Source organism: Amblyomma americanum, chromosome 1 (genome assembly GCF_052857255.1).
Source record: "Amblyomma americanum isolate KBUSLIRL-KWMA chromosome 1, ASM5285725v1, whole genome shotgun sequence".
Classification (NCBI taxonomy): domain Eukaryota; kingdom Metazoa; phylum Arthropoda; class Arachnida; order Ixodida; family Ixodidae; genus Amblyomma; species Amblyomma americanum.
Genome location: NC_135497.1, coordinates 415664799 through 415679072, shown reverse-complemented (window position 1 = coordinate 415679072; position 14274 = coordinate 415664799). Strand labels below are relative to the sequence as shown.

The following is a 14274-nucleotide window of genomic DNA, read 5'->3' as shown; positions in this document are numbered from 1 at the left end:
GGGCTACTACGGAGGCCAGCTTGGCTACCTGTGCTTGGAGCTATCTGGCAACCCTTGCTGCCCGTCCGACCGCTCCGACGGATGCCATCTCTTTCTTTGTTCGGTCGTCGCTGTGTATACATCGTGTTTTCCCGTGATCTTCAAGCCCGCCACTTGCGTAAGTATTTACGCTTTTTTGTTAGTAGCTTCTTTTGTTTCCTCGTGAGCCTACTGTCATGAGTAGCAATAAGGGGAGAGGCGTCATTTGTTGCCCTGTTCTGTAATTGTACTATTTTATAGTCATGTGGGAGGCTAGCTTGCCACATGGGTTCGGACCGACATGTGCACCTTCAATTGTATGCCTTTTTCATGCACTTATTTTCTTAACGCTGCGTTGTATTGCTTCTGAGATGTGTCGCGAGACCTTCGTGCGAGAGGAACATGAGAATAGGGCGAGCGAGCTTGTGAAAAATCAGTTTACGCACTAATCTTTGTTTGCATCGCTTTACTCCTTGCAGCATGCCACCAAAACCGTTTGCGGTAGTGAAGTTCCCGATGGAGGACGACAGCTTGGCTGTCGTCCCTGTCGGGTGGCTGTCCCACGACTGGCAGCATTGCCACTGGCCGAAAAGGCGAGCCGCGGAGGTAATCCGCCTCGCTCGAGAGGAGGCGGACCCATCCGCCCCAGGGTGCGAGTGGTTCCGCTGCCCAGTCGCTGTCGTCACAACATGCAGTAAGTGGTTTTATTGCCGGGATAACGCTATGTGTGCAATTGTGAATTGTGGTGTCTAGCATCCCGAAGCGACGCATGGGCTGTGACGGGCGCTGTATTGGAGGGTCCCGGATTTTTTAACCGGCTTTAACGTGCGCCAACACTTCACAGCACACGGGCGCCTTTTGCTAGCCTGTCAAGTGACTAATCTTTTCAAAACTCGGAGGCTAATGAATGATGCACACATGCATTTGTGAGCTGATATCATTGCTTCATCTGCATCAAAAGCGATTGCCAGTCCAAATTCGCATGTGATCTCAAACACTGCAATGCCTTGTTTTATGGTGATATCCAGTTTTCCAGGTCACTGGACTCTACAGGTTTGAAAACATTTAGGACTGACTGTGCTTTGTTCTTGTCCAAGTTTATCGCTCGTGATTGAAAAGATATCTCTATCACATGGGCATTTCAATGACTTTCAAACCAATTGTCTACGACTCAGGAGATGAACACTAGTTGCTGCACAGTTAGCTGCAGCAGCAATTGAGTCAATATATGGCTTGCTCGTGACGTGACTTCTGCTCCTATCAAGCGCTGGCGGCCATGCCGCCAAACCACTCGATCCCAGACCGTCCGCCTTGCGTGGCCTGACTGCTCCTTAGATGCTTTGGATTATTTCCTTATCCTTTCAGGCGTGATGCTGCCTCCACAGGGGAATTGGCTATTCAATGCAGGCTATTACTTTGAACTTGCTGGATCGGTGCATGTGCGCTGCACAAAAAAAAGGTGGAAATGTGCGACAATATGCATGCATACATAGTGTGGCCGGGTTACGATGCAATGATAGATGATGATGTGGTCTGAAGTGACCCACAGGGATCGTGAACTATCTAGTTTACTCTTCCAGCTTTGTGACATTAGAAAGAATGGAAACCTCAAATCATTGGAGGTACAAAAATATTTCACGAGCTGCTGGTCGAGGATCCTGTCTGCAACGAGTCTACGATACCTAAAGCTCGGCCTCAGCATGCTGTCCTTTCTGCCGTTGTTGCTGGCTGTGGCCGTGGTGATGAACCACTTTGCCTAGTGCTGTAGCCAAGGTATATGCAGTGACGCAGGGCCCAGTCTGTGTTTGGGTTGTCAAACAAGTCAGATGGCTTCACTCGAAACAAAAACATTCACTTCTTCAGGGTGTAGTCCTTGCTCACCATAGCTTTGCAGACATTAAGTTCACGACCCAAACCTCTTATCTGTCACAAAGTGCACTCTGTACTCTTGTAAATTGAGACTCTTGGGGTCCAAATTGTCTTGCTTAGTCCGAGCCAGCCACAACCTGCAGCTCTTTGTGCTCTGGGATCTTGGAGTTCTTGTGCTAAGTTCATGTTAGTCTGCTTCTTCTTGTGCCTGTACCTGTCGCTATGATTGGAGCCACTGAGGATAATGCACAAAACCATAGTGAAGCTGCGGATGGACGGGAATCAACTCTGTGTGAGCAAACAGAGGCAGCGGTAAGCTAGAGGCAGTCTGGCAGTGGTTCAGCACAGCATGGCCGCCTGGCAACCGATGGGCACTGAATGCGACATGCGGGCCATGTATAATGTATTGAGACAGTGAAGCAGCACGAAACTTGGTGGTGATTTCGAAGGCCTTCAAGAGCGGCAGTGTGCGCTCTTGAATTTGGAAATCAGAGCCTTATAATTGGCGAATAATTGCTGATGTTTAAAAATATTCAGTTGAACCTTGCTGTAACGAAGGAAACCCCAAAATGTCTGTTTTAGCCGTTCCATTTTTATGGCAGTCATCGACCTTTGTTGCAAATGGATTTCATGCTAACAAGCTTATCTACTACAATGTTTTGCTAATGTGCATGAAATTTGACTCCACATTGCAGTGGCACTGTGAACTAGTCGAAGAAAGATAGGTGTACAGAATCGGGTGGTTTGCTTTGTCACTTGAAGGCTCCACTGGTACTTTCTTGCATCACTTTTGCTGTGACAATATATATTTGTAACGCTGTTCCACGAATTGCTTGAAAGTAATGAGATAGAAGAGCTGCTGATATCATTATGAAATTTTTCTGCTGCCAGCAAGCAGCACAGAGAAATCATACAAACAGGAGGATGTCTCTCTGCATTGCAACATTTGCTGCACCATGACAGTGCAGTTATCAGGAACCCAGTCTATATAATAATGTTCAATTATCGAGTGATTTCTTCTGTAGGGTTATATGCTAAACTGACGGGACCAAAATATGCTTCACTTCTAATTAACTGGAAATTCCAATTAAGCGGCTTAAAAATATCGGGAGTCAACTGTATAAATTATTTAGCGGTTTTAGGCGAATAATACGCAGTGATCTGTGTATACACTGATGTCTACCGCATCATTTGAAAGTGCGCACCAACAAGCTGTGGTGTCAGTCGATGCATGCGCATGTACCTGTTAGTTTTAAGTAAGCAAAAGCATTGGGCGCACAAGACAGGGGCAGCTTTGAAACCAAAATTACTGCACGTGGTTGGTGATCAGTCATTAAAAAGCCTTACAAAAAATTAACACAGATTTTGTCTTTTATACACAGATAGCTTAGTGTGTCACCAGTGTGCGTTGCGGGAGCTTTCAACACACACAAGTGCCTGCCTCATGCCCTAATTTAAGTAGATCAACTGAATATGTCAGCCTTGCCAACGCTTGCCTGTTTCTTGCAGAGCCCACATGAGAACGGCTAGCTGTCTTCCCACAGGCCTAATCGCCTGCATGTAGTCATAATGACCAGGCAGTGGAAAGCTTCTGTGAAATGTAGAATTGGCAATGGGGAAAGTAAAAATGCAGTATTCTGTACTAATGGGAGGCTTCAGTGCCAATGTTGGCAAAAAGCAGGCTGGAGACCAGGCAGTAGATGAATATGGCATTGGCACTAGGAATAGCAGAAGGTAGGTATTGAGTTCGCTGAACGCAATAACTTGAGAATCATGAATACTTTCTTCAGAAAACGGAAGAGCCGAAAGTGGACATCGAAAAGCCCTAACGAGGAGACTAAAAATAAAATTGACTTCAAACTGTGTTCTAACCCTGGCATTGTGCAGCATGTGGAAGTAATCAGAAAGGTGTGATGCAGTGACCACAGATTGGTAAGGTCTCAAATTAGTCTGGACTTGAAGAGGGAACGGAAAAGACTAGTAAAGAAGTCCATCAACAAATTAGCGGTAAGAGGGGAGGTAGAATAATTCAGGATTTCGCTACAGAACACATATTCAGCTTTAACCGAGGAAGACAACCTCAGTGTAGACGCAGTGAACAATAAAATTTCAGAGATATTACCGAGTGCAGTGAAGAAGTAGTTCAGGGGGAGGAGTGCAGGGAAGAAGTTCTTTACCAGTAAACTATCCAAGCAGATGAAAGATTTGATTAAGACATGAGAAAGTGTGAAAGCCTCCAACCCAACTGACAAGATAGAACTGGCAGAGCTATCAAAGCTGATCAACAGGCGTAAAGTATACGACATAAGGAAGTATAATATGGAGAAAATCGAGCATTCTTAAAGAACTGTGGCAGCCTGGAAGCAGTGACAAGAAGATTAGGCGTAGGCAGAGATCAGATATATAGGCGCTTAGGGACAATTAAGGGGGCAATGTCATTACTAATATGGACAAGTTTGTCAAAGTAGCAGAGCAGTTCTATACTGACCTATACATTATTCAGAGTAGTGAGGACAATGAGATTGGCAGTAGAGAAGAGCAATCAAACGTTCTGCCAGTAACGAAGACCGAGGTTAAGAAAGCTTTAGAAGCTATGAAAAAGGGGAAAGCAGCTGCGTAGGACGCGGTAACTACAGATTTGTTGAAGGATGGTGGGGCTATTGTGCTAGAAAAACTGGCCACCCTGTATAAGCAGTGCCTCTTGGCATCGACGGTACCGCAGTGAAACTGCCCACATTCAGGGCCACTGTACAGAATGCCTCCACGACAAAGTAGTCCGTTGTTAAAAGTTCTTTCAGCGCAAGCTAGAAGCTAATCACAGGAAAAACTTATAAGGTCTGTATTCTAGAATTTTGGTGCCTGGCTGGTTTCATAATTCAATATAGTTGCATTATCGTTTACCACCTTCCAGCCTAGCAGGAAATAAACCACATATGCAGCAAAGGCCACCGATGCTACCACAGAGGCTGTGTGCTTGGCCACCAAGGTCACATGATAATCTACATCCCTTCCCTACATTTCCTTTCATAGCCCACAGGCTGCTTCAAGATGCCTACTGTAAAGTGTTTGTGTTTGCAATAGCCAGGAATTATTGCATTAAAAGTAATATCCAGGAATTGTTGCATTAAATGTTTGCCTTATTTTCATGTGAAGCAGCAATTTTAGTGTGGACTGCACTTGAGTTGGGTGTTTGATCTCTAACCTTTTGCAGGATCATACAAGAATGCAGAGAAAAAAGCTAAGAAATATGAGATGAGCTCTGCAGTGGAAAGCTCTGCAATTTCTGGTATGTGGAAAATCCTAAATTTTTAAACATTAGTAAAATTAATGCATATTCAAAATATGCATGCATTTTTCTGTTTTAGGCAATGAAGGTCCGGATGGGCCTGACGTCCGGCTGCCATCGCCACCACCCCGGCTGCCATCGCCACCACCCCGGCTGCCATCGCCACCACCCCGGCTCCCGTCGCCACCACCCCAGCTGCCATCGCCACCCCGGCTGATATCACCACCCTGTAAGCCTTTATCTGTGTTTAGCCTTTAGATTTGCATTGTTTCAGTTATGGCTTAGTGAATTTATGGTAATATCACATAGGAGAAAGGGGGGACACCCACCCTCTAGCCGTGCCTGCTTTTTATTGATCGCAAAAAATGCATATGGGTGACTCATGAATTTGAGCTCAATTAAGACCCTGTTGCAAAACTGCATTAAGTCTGCTTTCCTGCATAGCAAAAACCCCTTTACCACAGAGTCCATGCGAGTCCTTGAAAACCTTTCAAGAGGGAGAAGTTATTTTCAAGGGCTGAAGAACAATTTGAGGTGAAGGCAACGGAACAGATTCTTTCAATTGTCAACACGTGTGCCCTATCCTTAGACGATGTCATGGCCAGTTGATACAGTGTTAGGTGGTAGCTTTAGAGATCACTTCTTGGTTTTTATCGTTGTTACAATGTTCTTTTTGGTGCCTTTAAAATCACCAGTCACACCTGTGTAGGCATGCGCTGTACCCTCAGAAGACCGAAGCATGCGGTGATTGATGTCAGACGTTCTTTCTGAGAAAAATGTACCCGGGCGTTGTTTACGGCGTCCCGTGTTCCGAATTTGACAGTGTCTACATTGGCGAGACTGGCAATTTTAAAAGGCACCTAAAAAAACATTGCAACGATAGGTTTGCCGAGAAGAGCAATTGTAGTGAGGTACTGTAAAAATTGAGTCATGAAGTTTAGCATTTCATTGTTTTCAAGCAAAGGATGGAAGGTAGAATATAGTTTTTGTTCTGAAAATTTAAAAGTGCACAGAAGACAGGGACAAGAGGACTGGATGGGACAAACGCTGCTCACAACTGGGTTTATAAACATTTTTCATTAACAGCCCACCTGTGAAGTCATAGTCAGCATTGACTTGCACAATGTAACTGCCAAAGGCAGGAGAGAATTTTAAAATTGTAATTCATCAGAATGTAATCAATTGCCAGCAGAATAAGCAAGGCTAATCCCACCTGTAGCGTGCAACTCAACTCTGCGGTTCTCTCATTCAAGTTGTTCTTGTGCTTTCAAATTTGCAGCATGATACCAGCTGGGGCAGCATACAGCTTCGTTAAGGCTTTTTGTGTTTTTGAGGGTCCGCCAGAATAAAGGAGCAGTTTAAATTACTAAATCTGGTAGAATGAGATGACACCCTGAACAAGCATGGTCTTAATGAATGGGAGCTCATAAATGCTTAATGCTAATTCTGTACGAGGCAGTTACGGTGTATATATATGTATCCTTTCAGCAGAAGTGCTGATGTAGCATTTTGGCATTATCTGTGTAGCATTACCTGTTTTATACTGAGTAATTTTTCCGTTCTTCCTGCATCAACACTAATGCTTCATGTTCGTGTCCATCTTCAGCCCTGCTTAGCAGCCACTCAATGGAGGCGGCCACACCAGCTGGTGCAAATTGCACTGCAGGCTGCCCGGCTGGTTCGGCCTCCACTGCAGGTGACCTTGAGGATGTGGAGGAAGCAACTAGCGATCGTAAGGCTTTTCGCTTTCTTTACTTGTATATGAAGAGCCTGAAAAGACGAGAATGCAGTGAGAGGATAGGATGAGAATCTATTTTTTTGAAGTATGAGCCTAAACAGGCCTTGGTAGAAGTTCTGTTTTGCCTTAAAGGAGGCCTAGTTGGTGGATATTTCAAAACGTGTGCTTTGAAAATGACCACTGTTTGTATAAATATGCCTGCTGCAAGTAATTCTTAATAGAAGTACTGAACCTAAGCGGTGATAAAATTTGCTACTTGACACTTCCACAGCTCTATCTCATTCCTAACTAGTTGCAGTGTGTTTTCCCGGCGAGTAGCAGTTTGTTTCCTTTAATTTCTTTTTTTGGTTCTGGATTGTGGTTTTGGTTCTGTTATTGTTGTTTCCCTTGGCCTATGCCACTAGAAAGCCACAACCTTTTAAAGACGGACCAATAGAAATAAAACAAACATTACAGATTGTGGCTCAGGACTGCAAAGTGGTCACTGTACTCTATACAGTTTCTCTAGTTTTTGTGCATATATTTTTTATGTGCCCAGCCTGCTGTGCTTTCTCACTACCACTGGCAGCTGTTGTCACAATGGAAGAATACACTTATGGCTGTTTCCATCCTTGCCATGATGTGACGGCAATCAAAATGGCAACCAAGCTGAATAGAAAACTGGTGGTACATAGAAGGAACAGTATTCAGAGCAGCTATTTTTAACTAAGGCATTGTCAGTGCATGGTGCATTTTTGATATATAGATCTGCAAGGGATAGAGCAGCTGTGCCTTGTGGTGGAATCAATGGCAATTTAGTAGCTTAATGCAGAGCATGTTGACGCCCAGTGTTGGTTTACATTACCATCATCGATGCTGCAGTCCCACAGGGTGTTAATTGTTCTGACGTCCAGTGAAATCTTCCACAGCAGTTCATCATCCTGCAGAATCTCGCACTTCACAAACAACCTCACCATGACATCGTGTAGAACAGCCACAAATATGTTCCCTCGAGGCATCCACCACATTTGCATTACCCGTCCTGATATGTCAAACTTGCGGCCAGGTGCGCAGTTGTTCTCTGAAGGATGACAGCCATCTTGAACATATTCGTGAAGAAGCACCGAATGCTTAAGGGGCATTCACTCTTGGACACTCGGCGGAGAGGGCAAGCGAAATCCTCTGCCACCGAAAAAGCTGCATCGTTCACACTTCCCAACCACCTCGTCTGCGCTCATCGTCTGTGTGTCGTCTGCTCAAGGCGTACACAGATATGGCAAGAGGTTAATCCATGCTGTCTACGTACAATAACTGTATGCACGCTTACTTACGCTAAATGCAGCTATTTTGCCAGACGTTACGCCATTTCTAGCATTGTCGCTTTTAAATACATAAGATTAGCCTAGTGGCGCCATCTGGTGGTTACTCTCAAGCCTTTTTAAAAAAGGAAAGGATCGTCACCTAAAATAAAAAAAGAACACATTTATCACTCACACTTTTTTTATGGGTGAGATGAGACAAAGCGAAAGAGCGCTGGCGCTTTTATGGGCATTGAACGCTCTCAAACAGGCAGTAACAGCGATGAATTCAGTCCCAAACGAGGCGTCCCGCACCGAAGGGCGTCGCCATGTTTGTTGCTGAACTTCGTACTCTCCTTCCTATTGGCTGACGGGATTCGGCGGATTTTTTTCCGGTGGCAGAATTCGGTCCTGGACCGATCAGGCTTACCGCTTGGTATTTCGGCGCAATCTCTGCCGCGGCAGCGGATTCCGCTCGTTCTCTCTGCCGAATGTCCACCAAGTGTGAACGCGCCATTACTTGGCCCTGAGCACAATTGATGAAGCACCGCATTACAAACTGGTAAAATATGTAGCCAGGAGACATTACATGCATCAAACAGCCACAGAGAAACTGTGTGCGTGGCATCAGCTCTTTTGTCAGCTGCAGAAGAACCAACAACAGAGTGAGCTGGTGCATCAGTGAAGAACCAAAAACAGCGCTCGCCCATCTTCTAGTCTGTCTTTATGGCGCTGTTTTTAGGTTTTCATCAGGTACCGGCACTCCCTGCAAGCGTTGCTGTTCTGAGTGGCAGTTCCACTGCAATTGGAACAGTGCCCCTTTCATCAACTATCAACACTCCCAAGAGTGCTGAGCATACAGCTAAAAGTAGAAAGGAAAACGAAAAATCGTTCTCAAGAACCATGCAGAAAATTCTGGGCAGAGCTGTGGAGCAAACATAAATAAAATTTCATTTACCGCATCATCCCTGATGCTAGTTTGTCTCCCCTTTATTTATGGTGCCATGCTCTGATTTTCGATTGCAAGCCAACACCCGCATTTCGGATTTTCAAATTTGAAAACAATAGGTCGACTTGCAAGCGTGTAAATGCAGTATATTGCTCATATTGCGTCCTTGAGGTGTAAATATATACATCTGCTGTGAAAGCCTGCCCTCACTGGAAACCTTGCTCGTTTCAGCGACAATGCTCAAGGTGCTGCGGCTGCTGCTAGAAATACGGCAGCAGCAGCGGGAAATCCTGCAGAGGGTGAGCCGGCTGGAGCAAGCTCGGCAAGAGCCGAGGACACGGTCGCCGTCTCCTCCTGTGAGCTCCCTCCCGCCACTGTGCCCTCAGCTGCCAGCCTTCAGTATTGAAGATTTTGAGGCGGCAGAAGCTGCTGTCAGAGATGACAGAGTAGCAGCTGCCCTGGTAATTTAATTTTTCATTCAATGTTTTATTACAGTAGTCTGTTGGGTGCTTAATGTATATAGTTGAGATATTTATTGAAAAATCTGAGCCCCAGAAGTAGATGCTTGCCATGCCTAAGCCATAATCATGCTGTTCTTGTATAAGTTTTCAGCTAATATAGTGGGAATGGATGAATTTTGAAAAGTCCGCACATAGTAGGGTTACTGTGACATTGTTAATAGTCTGTTTTATTACAACTGAAAATTCCGGAAACAGTCGCGCCCACTTATACCGAACATGACAGTTGCATAGATTGCTTTATACTAAGTCTAATTCCTGTATTACAGTGAAAAATCCAAACTCTCGTACAGAATTAACATTTGTTTCTTTTTTATTCGAAATAAGTGCCTTAATTGTTTTTGCTTCTTCTACATTCGAAAGGAATGCATTGTTTCTGTTCCTTCTAAAATCGGATTGAACGTTTCTTCAAAATAGACCCTATTTAATGCACTTTATAAGCTCCCAAGCGCAGCCGTGTGCTCCTTATCAAGATCCTTGGCGATAAGCTGACTGCAGGCACTATGCAATTAATCCCCATTGCCGCTTTCACGGCAGCTAGTGGTAGGTCAGGCCTCTTGTCATTAGCTTCCTACTAGTTCAGTGCTTGTAGTTCACATGGCATATTCGTTTAAAAGCATCAACTATAGGGTTCATGACCTCTGCAACAAAGCACACAAGATGGTACAAAGGAAAGAAATTAACACGGACAGCACAGCTGTATCGGGGTATATAGCACAATTTCAGCTGATGTAAAAGGTGCGAAGGAAACAGGGCGAGAATTAACAAGAGTAATTAACATTTTGATTAGTAATTATATGCTGTCATTGACATATAGCACATTCTTGGCCACATGAGCAAGTTCTTCACTGATACTGATGGGGTACTAAGGCAAGGTTTACCTGCTTGGATATATGAGGGTGCAACTCTAATGATTCAGACGAAAATCTCTGTTACCTTGAAGTTTGAATTACAGAGTACTGTATCTGTGCTGCTAACAATGCTTTCAAGAGATATTTTAAGGCTGTCTTGATTTATTTAATCACAGGACTATGTTATGCTCTACTATACTATTTGTGGCACATTCCATCAAAGTATTGAGCCTCATGAAGCTAGTGTAGTGTAATGTTAAGTCTATTTTTTGGTATGTATTTTGTTCACAAAGTTTGGCTGAGTTAAGGTGGCACACAAATTATTTTAATTATTGGTTTGAGACGATTGACTGGGAGTGCTGTTTCGGAGCTAATTTTTTACATTATTCGTTGTTTTCCAATTAAGGAGACAGCTTTGATCAGTCTTTTGCCTGGCTATTGCTTTTTATGCCTTTCATTAATTGAAGTGCAGTACTCCACTCCAACCAGGACAGTTTCAAGAACCATAGATGCTAATTTTAGTTGCATATTTTCCCTGTAGTGATGCATAAGACATGAATCACCGTGGAGTATTCCCTTACGAGTGCTAAACAATTTAATATTGAACTTCTTGATGCTGTTACGGTGGTCAAAATGTAAGAAGTTTCACATGAGGTGTAAAAAAAACACTATAATTGCTGCTGTGTTGTAGCAGGTATACTAAGATTACTTTCGAAGTCACACCGTTGTCTTTGCTATTGCGTTCTACAAGTTAAGTGGTTATAGAATGTGATTTTTCATGTGAAATAACCGTTGGGCAACTGCAAATTTTTCCTTTCAGAAGAAGCAGCTTCTCCGCCTAGGCGGAAACAATTTAAAGGAGGTGGCGGCGAATGTCATGGGTGCTGTGATGGGGGTGGCTGTACAGAGACTATTCAGCCTGCGGGGGAGGAAAGGAAAACGGCCATTCGTTGGCACAAAGCTGTGCAGGGTGGCAACAGGTATACCTGATTTTGAATTGCTGTAGCTTTTAATTTAGAAATATTGAGATTCCTGCTTTTAAACATGTACAAGTTTTTCCAAGCTATTTTTTTGCTGTATCTTACTGTAATTTTTTATAACAGCTGATGAATATTCTGTTGCTGTGTTTATGTGATTAGTTTGGGGGTCTTAGTCATAAAACTCCATAAAGAAGCAGCAGATGCCCTCAATCAAACCAATCATTTCCATTTGTCATATTGTAATCCGTTGTCATGAACTTCCCTGCAATGGCCACTTTGACGTTGACTGCAGTGCCTTCATGATAGCTCATTTTTTTTGCATTTCACTACTGTACAGTACTTGTGTTGTTTGTTGGGATACCTTGCGTGTCAGTAACGTGTGGTTTTTCTGTGTCAAATCATGAACTTGGATTTCCATATGCTTGCAGGAAGTGTATCGTTTTAAAAGTTGCATTTCTTGGTCTTAATGCACACTCACCTTGCACAGATGCCATCTGCGAGAGGCAGGGTGTCGACATCCTGGCAGCACAGGGTTTTATTGGCAGGTGGCTGCCCGGTGCGTGCGACCGAGGGGGCGGCCGAAAGAGGCGCTATGCCCAAGCTCTAGAGCCTCCTGAGTCTCACGCTCAAGCGCCACCTGCTAACCCCTGTGCTGGGTCAGCACCCTGCCCAGGCGCGCCGTCAGCCTCCTGCCCTGCAACCCCTCCAGGCATGGCCATCCTGTCCCCCTCAGGGGTCCACCCAAGCTCTGCCCCCCCCACAGCCTCCTCCTCACGCCCAGCCACCCTCCACCCAAGCTCTGCCCCTTCCCCTGCCCCCCCCACAGCCTCCTCGTCACGCCCAGCCACCCCACGTAGCACCCTTGCCACATGGGTTATTGCCCCACGGGCACATGAGAAATAAAAAAAACATTTTTCTGAAATTCCTGTTTGCTTGTTTCATTTGGTAGCTGCTGGACATTAAGTAAAAAATGTGCATGAAATATTGTTTGCAAATCAAAATACATATGCAATGAAAATACTGCATGCAGTTTTGAAATTTTAATGGGAGTTCGAACCAATTGCATATATATACAGCTAGAAGTCGCACGGTATTGAAAGCCACGGACGGGACCTCTAAATGCATGCGATAATTCTGCACTGGTCTCGGAAAATAATGGAAATGCCTAGAGGTAGCCAAGATATGCCGGTATCCGAAAGGCCACTATTCGGCCATATTGGGGCCACTATTCGGCCATATTGGAGCCACTATTCGGCCATATTGGAGCCACTATTCGGCCATATTGGAGCCACTATTCGGCCATACTGGAGCCATATTGGGCCCTATATTGGCAGTGATGTTTGGGCCATTCTTGGCATTCAGATTGGCTGAACATCGACCCAATCTTGGCGGGAATGTTGGGCCATGCTTGGAAAGAGTTGCGATTTGCCTAAATGCCAATGAAGGGCCGATATTCGCGCCAATTTTCGCCAATGATATGCCAACGGTGGCCCGATATTGGCGTGCTGCTTGGGAAGCTGCAGGCAGCAGCAGCAGGCAGCAGCAGCAAGCAGCAGCAGGCACAGCAGTACGCAGCCAGCAGCAGTAGGCAGCCAGCAGGAGCAGGCACCAGCACCAGGCAGCAGCAGCAGGCAGCAGCAGCAGCAAGCAGCAGCAGCAGCAAGCAGCAGCAAGCAGCAGCAAGCAGCAGCAGCAAGTAGAAGCAGCAAGCTGCAGCAGCAAGCAGCAGCAGCAAGCAGAAGCAGCAGCAGCAAGCAGCAGCAGCAGCAGCAGCAAGCCGCAGCAGCAGCAAGCAGCAGCAGCAGCAAGCAGCAGCAGCAACAAGCAGCAGCAGCAACAAGCAGCAGCACCAGCAAGCAGCAGCAGCAGGCAGCAGCAGCAAGCAGCAGCAGGCAGCAGCAGTAGGCAGCCAGCAGCAGCACCAGGCAGCAGCAGCAGGCAGCAGCAAGGAGCAGCAGAAAGCAGCAGCAGCAGCAAGCAGCAGCAGCAGTTAGCAGCAGCAGCAGCAAGCAGCAGCAGCAAGCAGCAGCAGCAGCAGCAGCAAACAGCAGCAGCAACAAGCAGCAGCAGCAATAAGCAGCAGCAGCAAGCAGCAGCTGCAGCAAGCAGTAGCAGCAGGAGCAAGCAGCAGCAGCAAGCAGCAGCAGCGGCAAGCAGCAGCAGCAGTAAGCAGCAGCAGCAGCAAGCAGCAGCAGCAACAAGCAGCAGCAGCAACAAGCAGCTGCAGCAAGCAGCACCAGCAGCAAGCAGTAGCAGCAGCAGCAAGCAGCGGCAAGCAGCAGCAGCAAGCAGCAGCAGCAAGCAGCAGCAGCAAGCAGCAGCAGCAGCAAGCAGCAGCAGCTAGCAGCAGCAGCAGCAAGCAGCAGCAGCAGCAAGCAGCAAGCACCAAGCAGCAAGCAGCAGCAAGCAGCAGCAGCGGCAAGCAGCAGCAGCAGCAGCAGCAAGCAGCAGCAAGCAGCAGCAGCAGCAGCAGCAGCAAGCAGCAGCAGCAACAAGCAGCAGCAGCAACAAACAGCAGCAGCAAGCAGCACCAGCAGCAAGCAGTAGCAGCAGCAGCAGCAAGCAGCAGCAGCAGTAAGCAGCAGCAATCAGCAGCAGCAGCAAGAAGCAGCAGCAGCAGCAAGCAGCAGCAGCAGGCCGCAGCAGTAGGCAGCCAGCAACAGTAGGCAGCCAGCAGCAGCAGGCAGCAGCAGCAGGCAGCAGCAGCAAGCAGCAGCAGCAAGCAGCAGCAGCAGCAAGCAGCAGCAGCAAGTAGCAGCACCAAGCTGCAGCAGCAAGCAGCAGCAGC

At 46.2% G+C, this 14274-nt stretch overlaps 1 protein-coding gene across 1 annotated transcript; it reads left to right on the top strand.

Moving 5' to 3' along the window:
- LOC144124495 (uncharacterized) lies at positions 1-12404 on the top strand. Its single transcript, XM_077657203.1, has 8 exons — positions 1-157; positions 498-712; positions 5099-5173; positions 5253-5402; positions 6780-6905; positions 9369-9598; positions 11327-11486; positions 11974-12404. Exons 2-8 carry the CDS (start codon positions 499-501, stop codon positions 12387-12389), a joined length of 1371 nt encoding a protein of 456 aa, XP_077513329.1. The 5' UTR covers positions 1-157; position 498; the 3' UTR covers positions 12390-12404.
- Positions 12405-14274: the final 1870 nt, after the last annotated feature.

Coding starts and splice junctions, on each gene's coding strand:
- LOC144124495 (XM_077657203.1), top strand. CDS start 499: ATGCCACCAAAACCGTTTGCGGTAGTGAAGTTCCCGATGGAGGACGAC. Junction 5,403..6,779: donor CCGGCTGATATCACCACCCT/GTAAGCCTTTAT, acceptor GTCCATCTTCAG/CCCTGCTTAGCAGCCACTCA. Junction 9,599..11,326: donor ACAGAGTAGCAGCTGCCCTG/GTAATTTAATTT, acceptor TTTTCCTTTCAG/AAGAAGCAGCTTCTCCGCCT.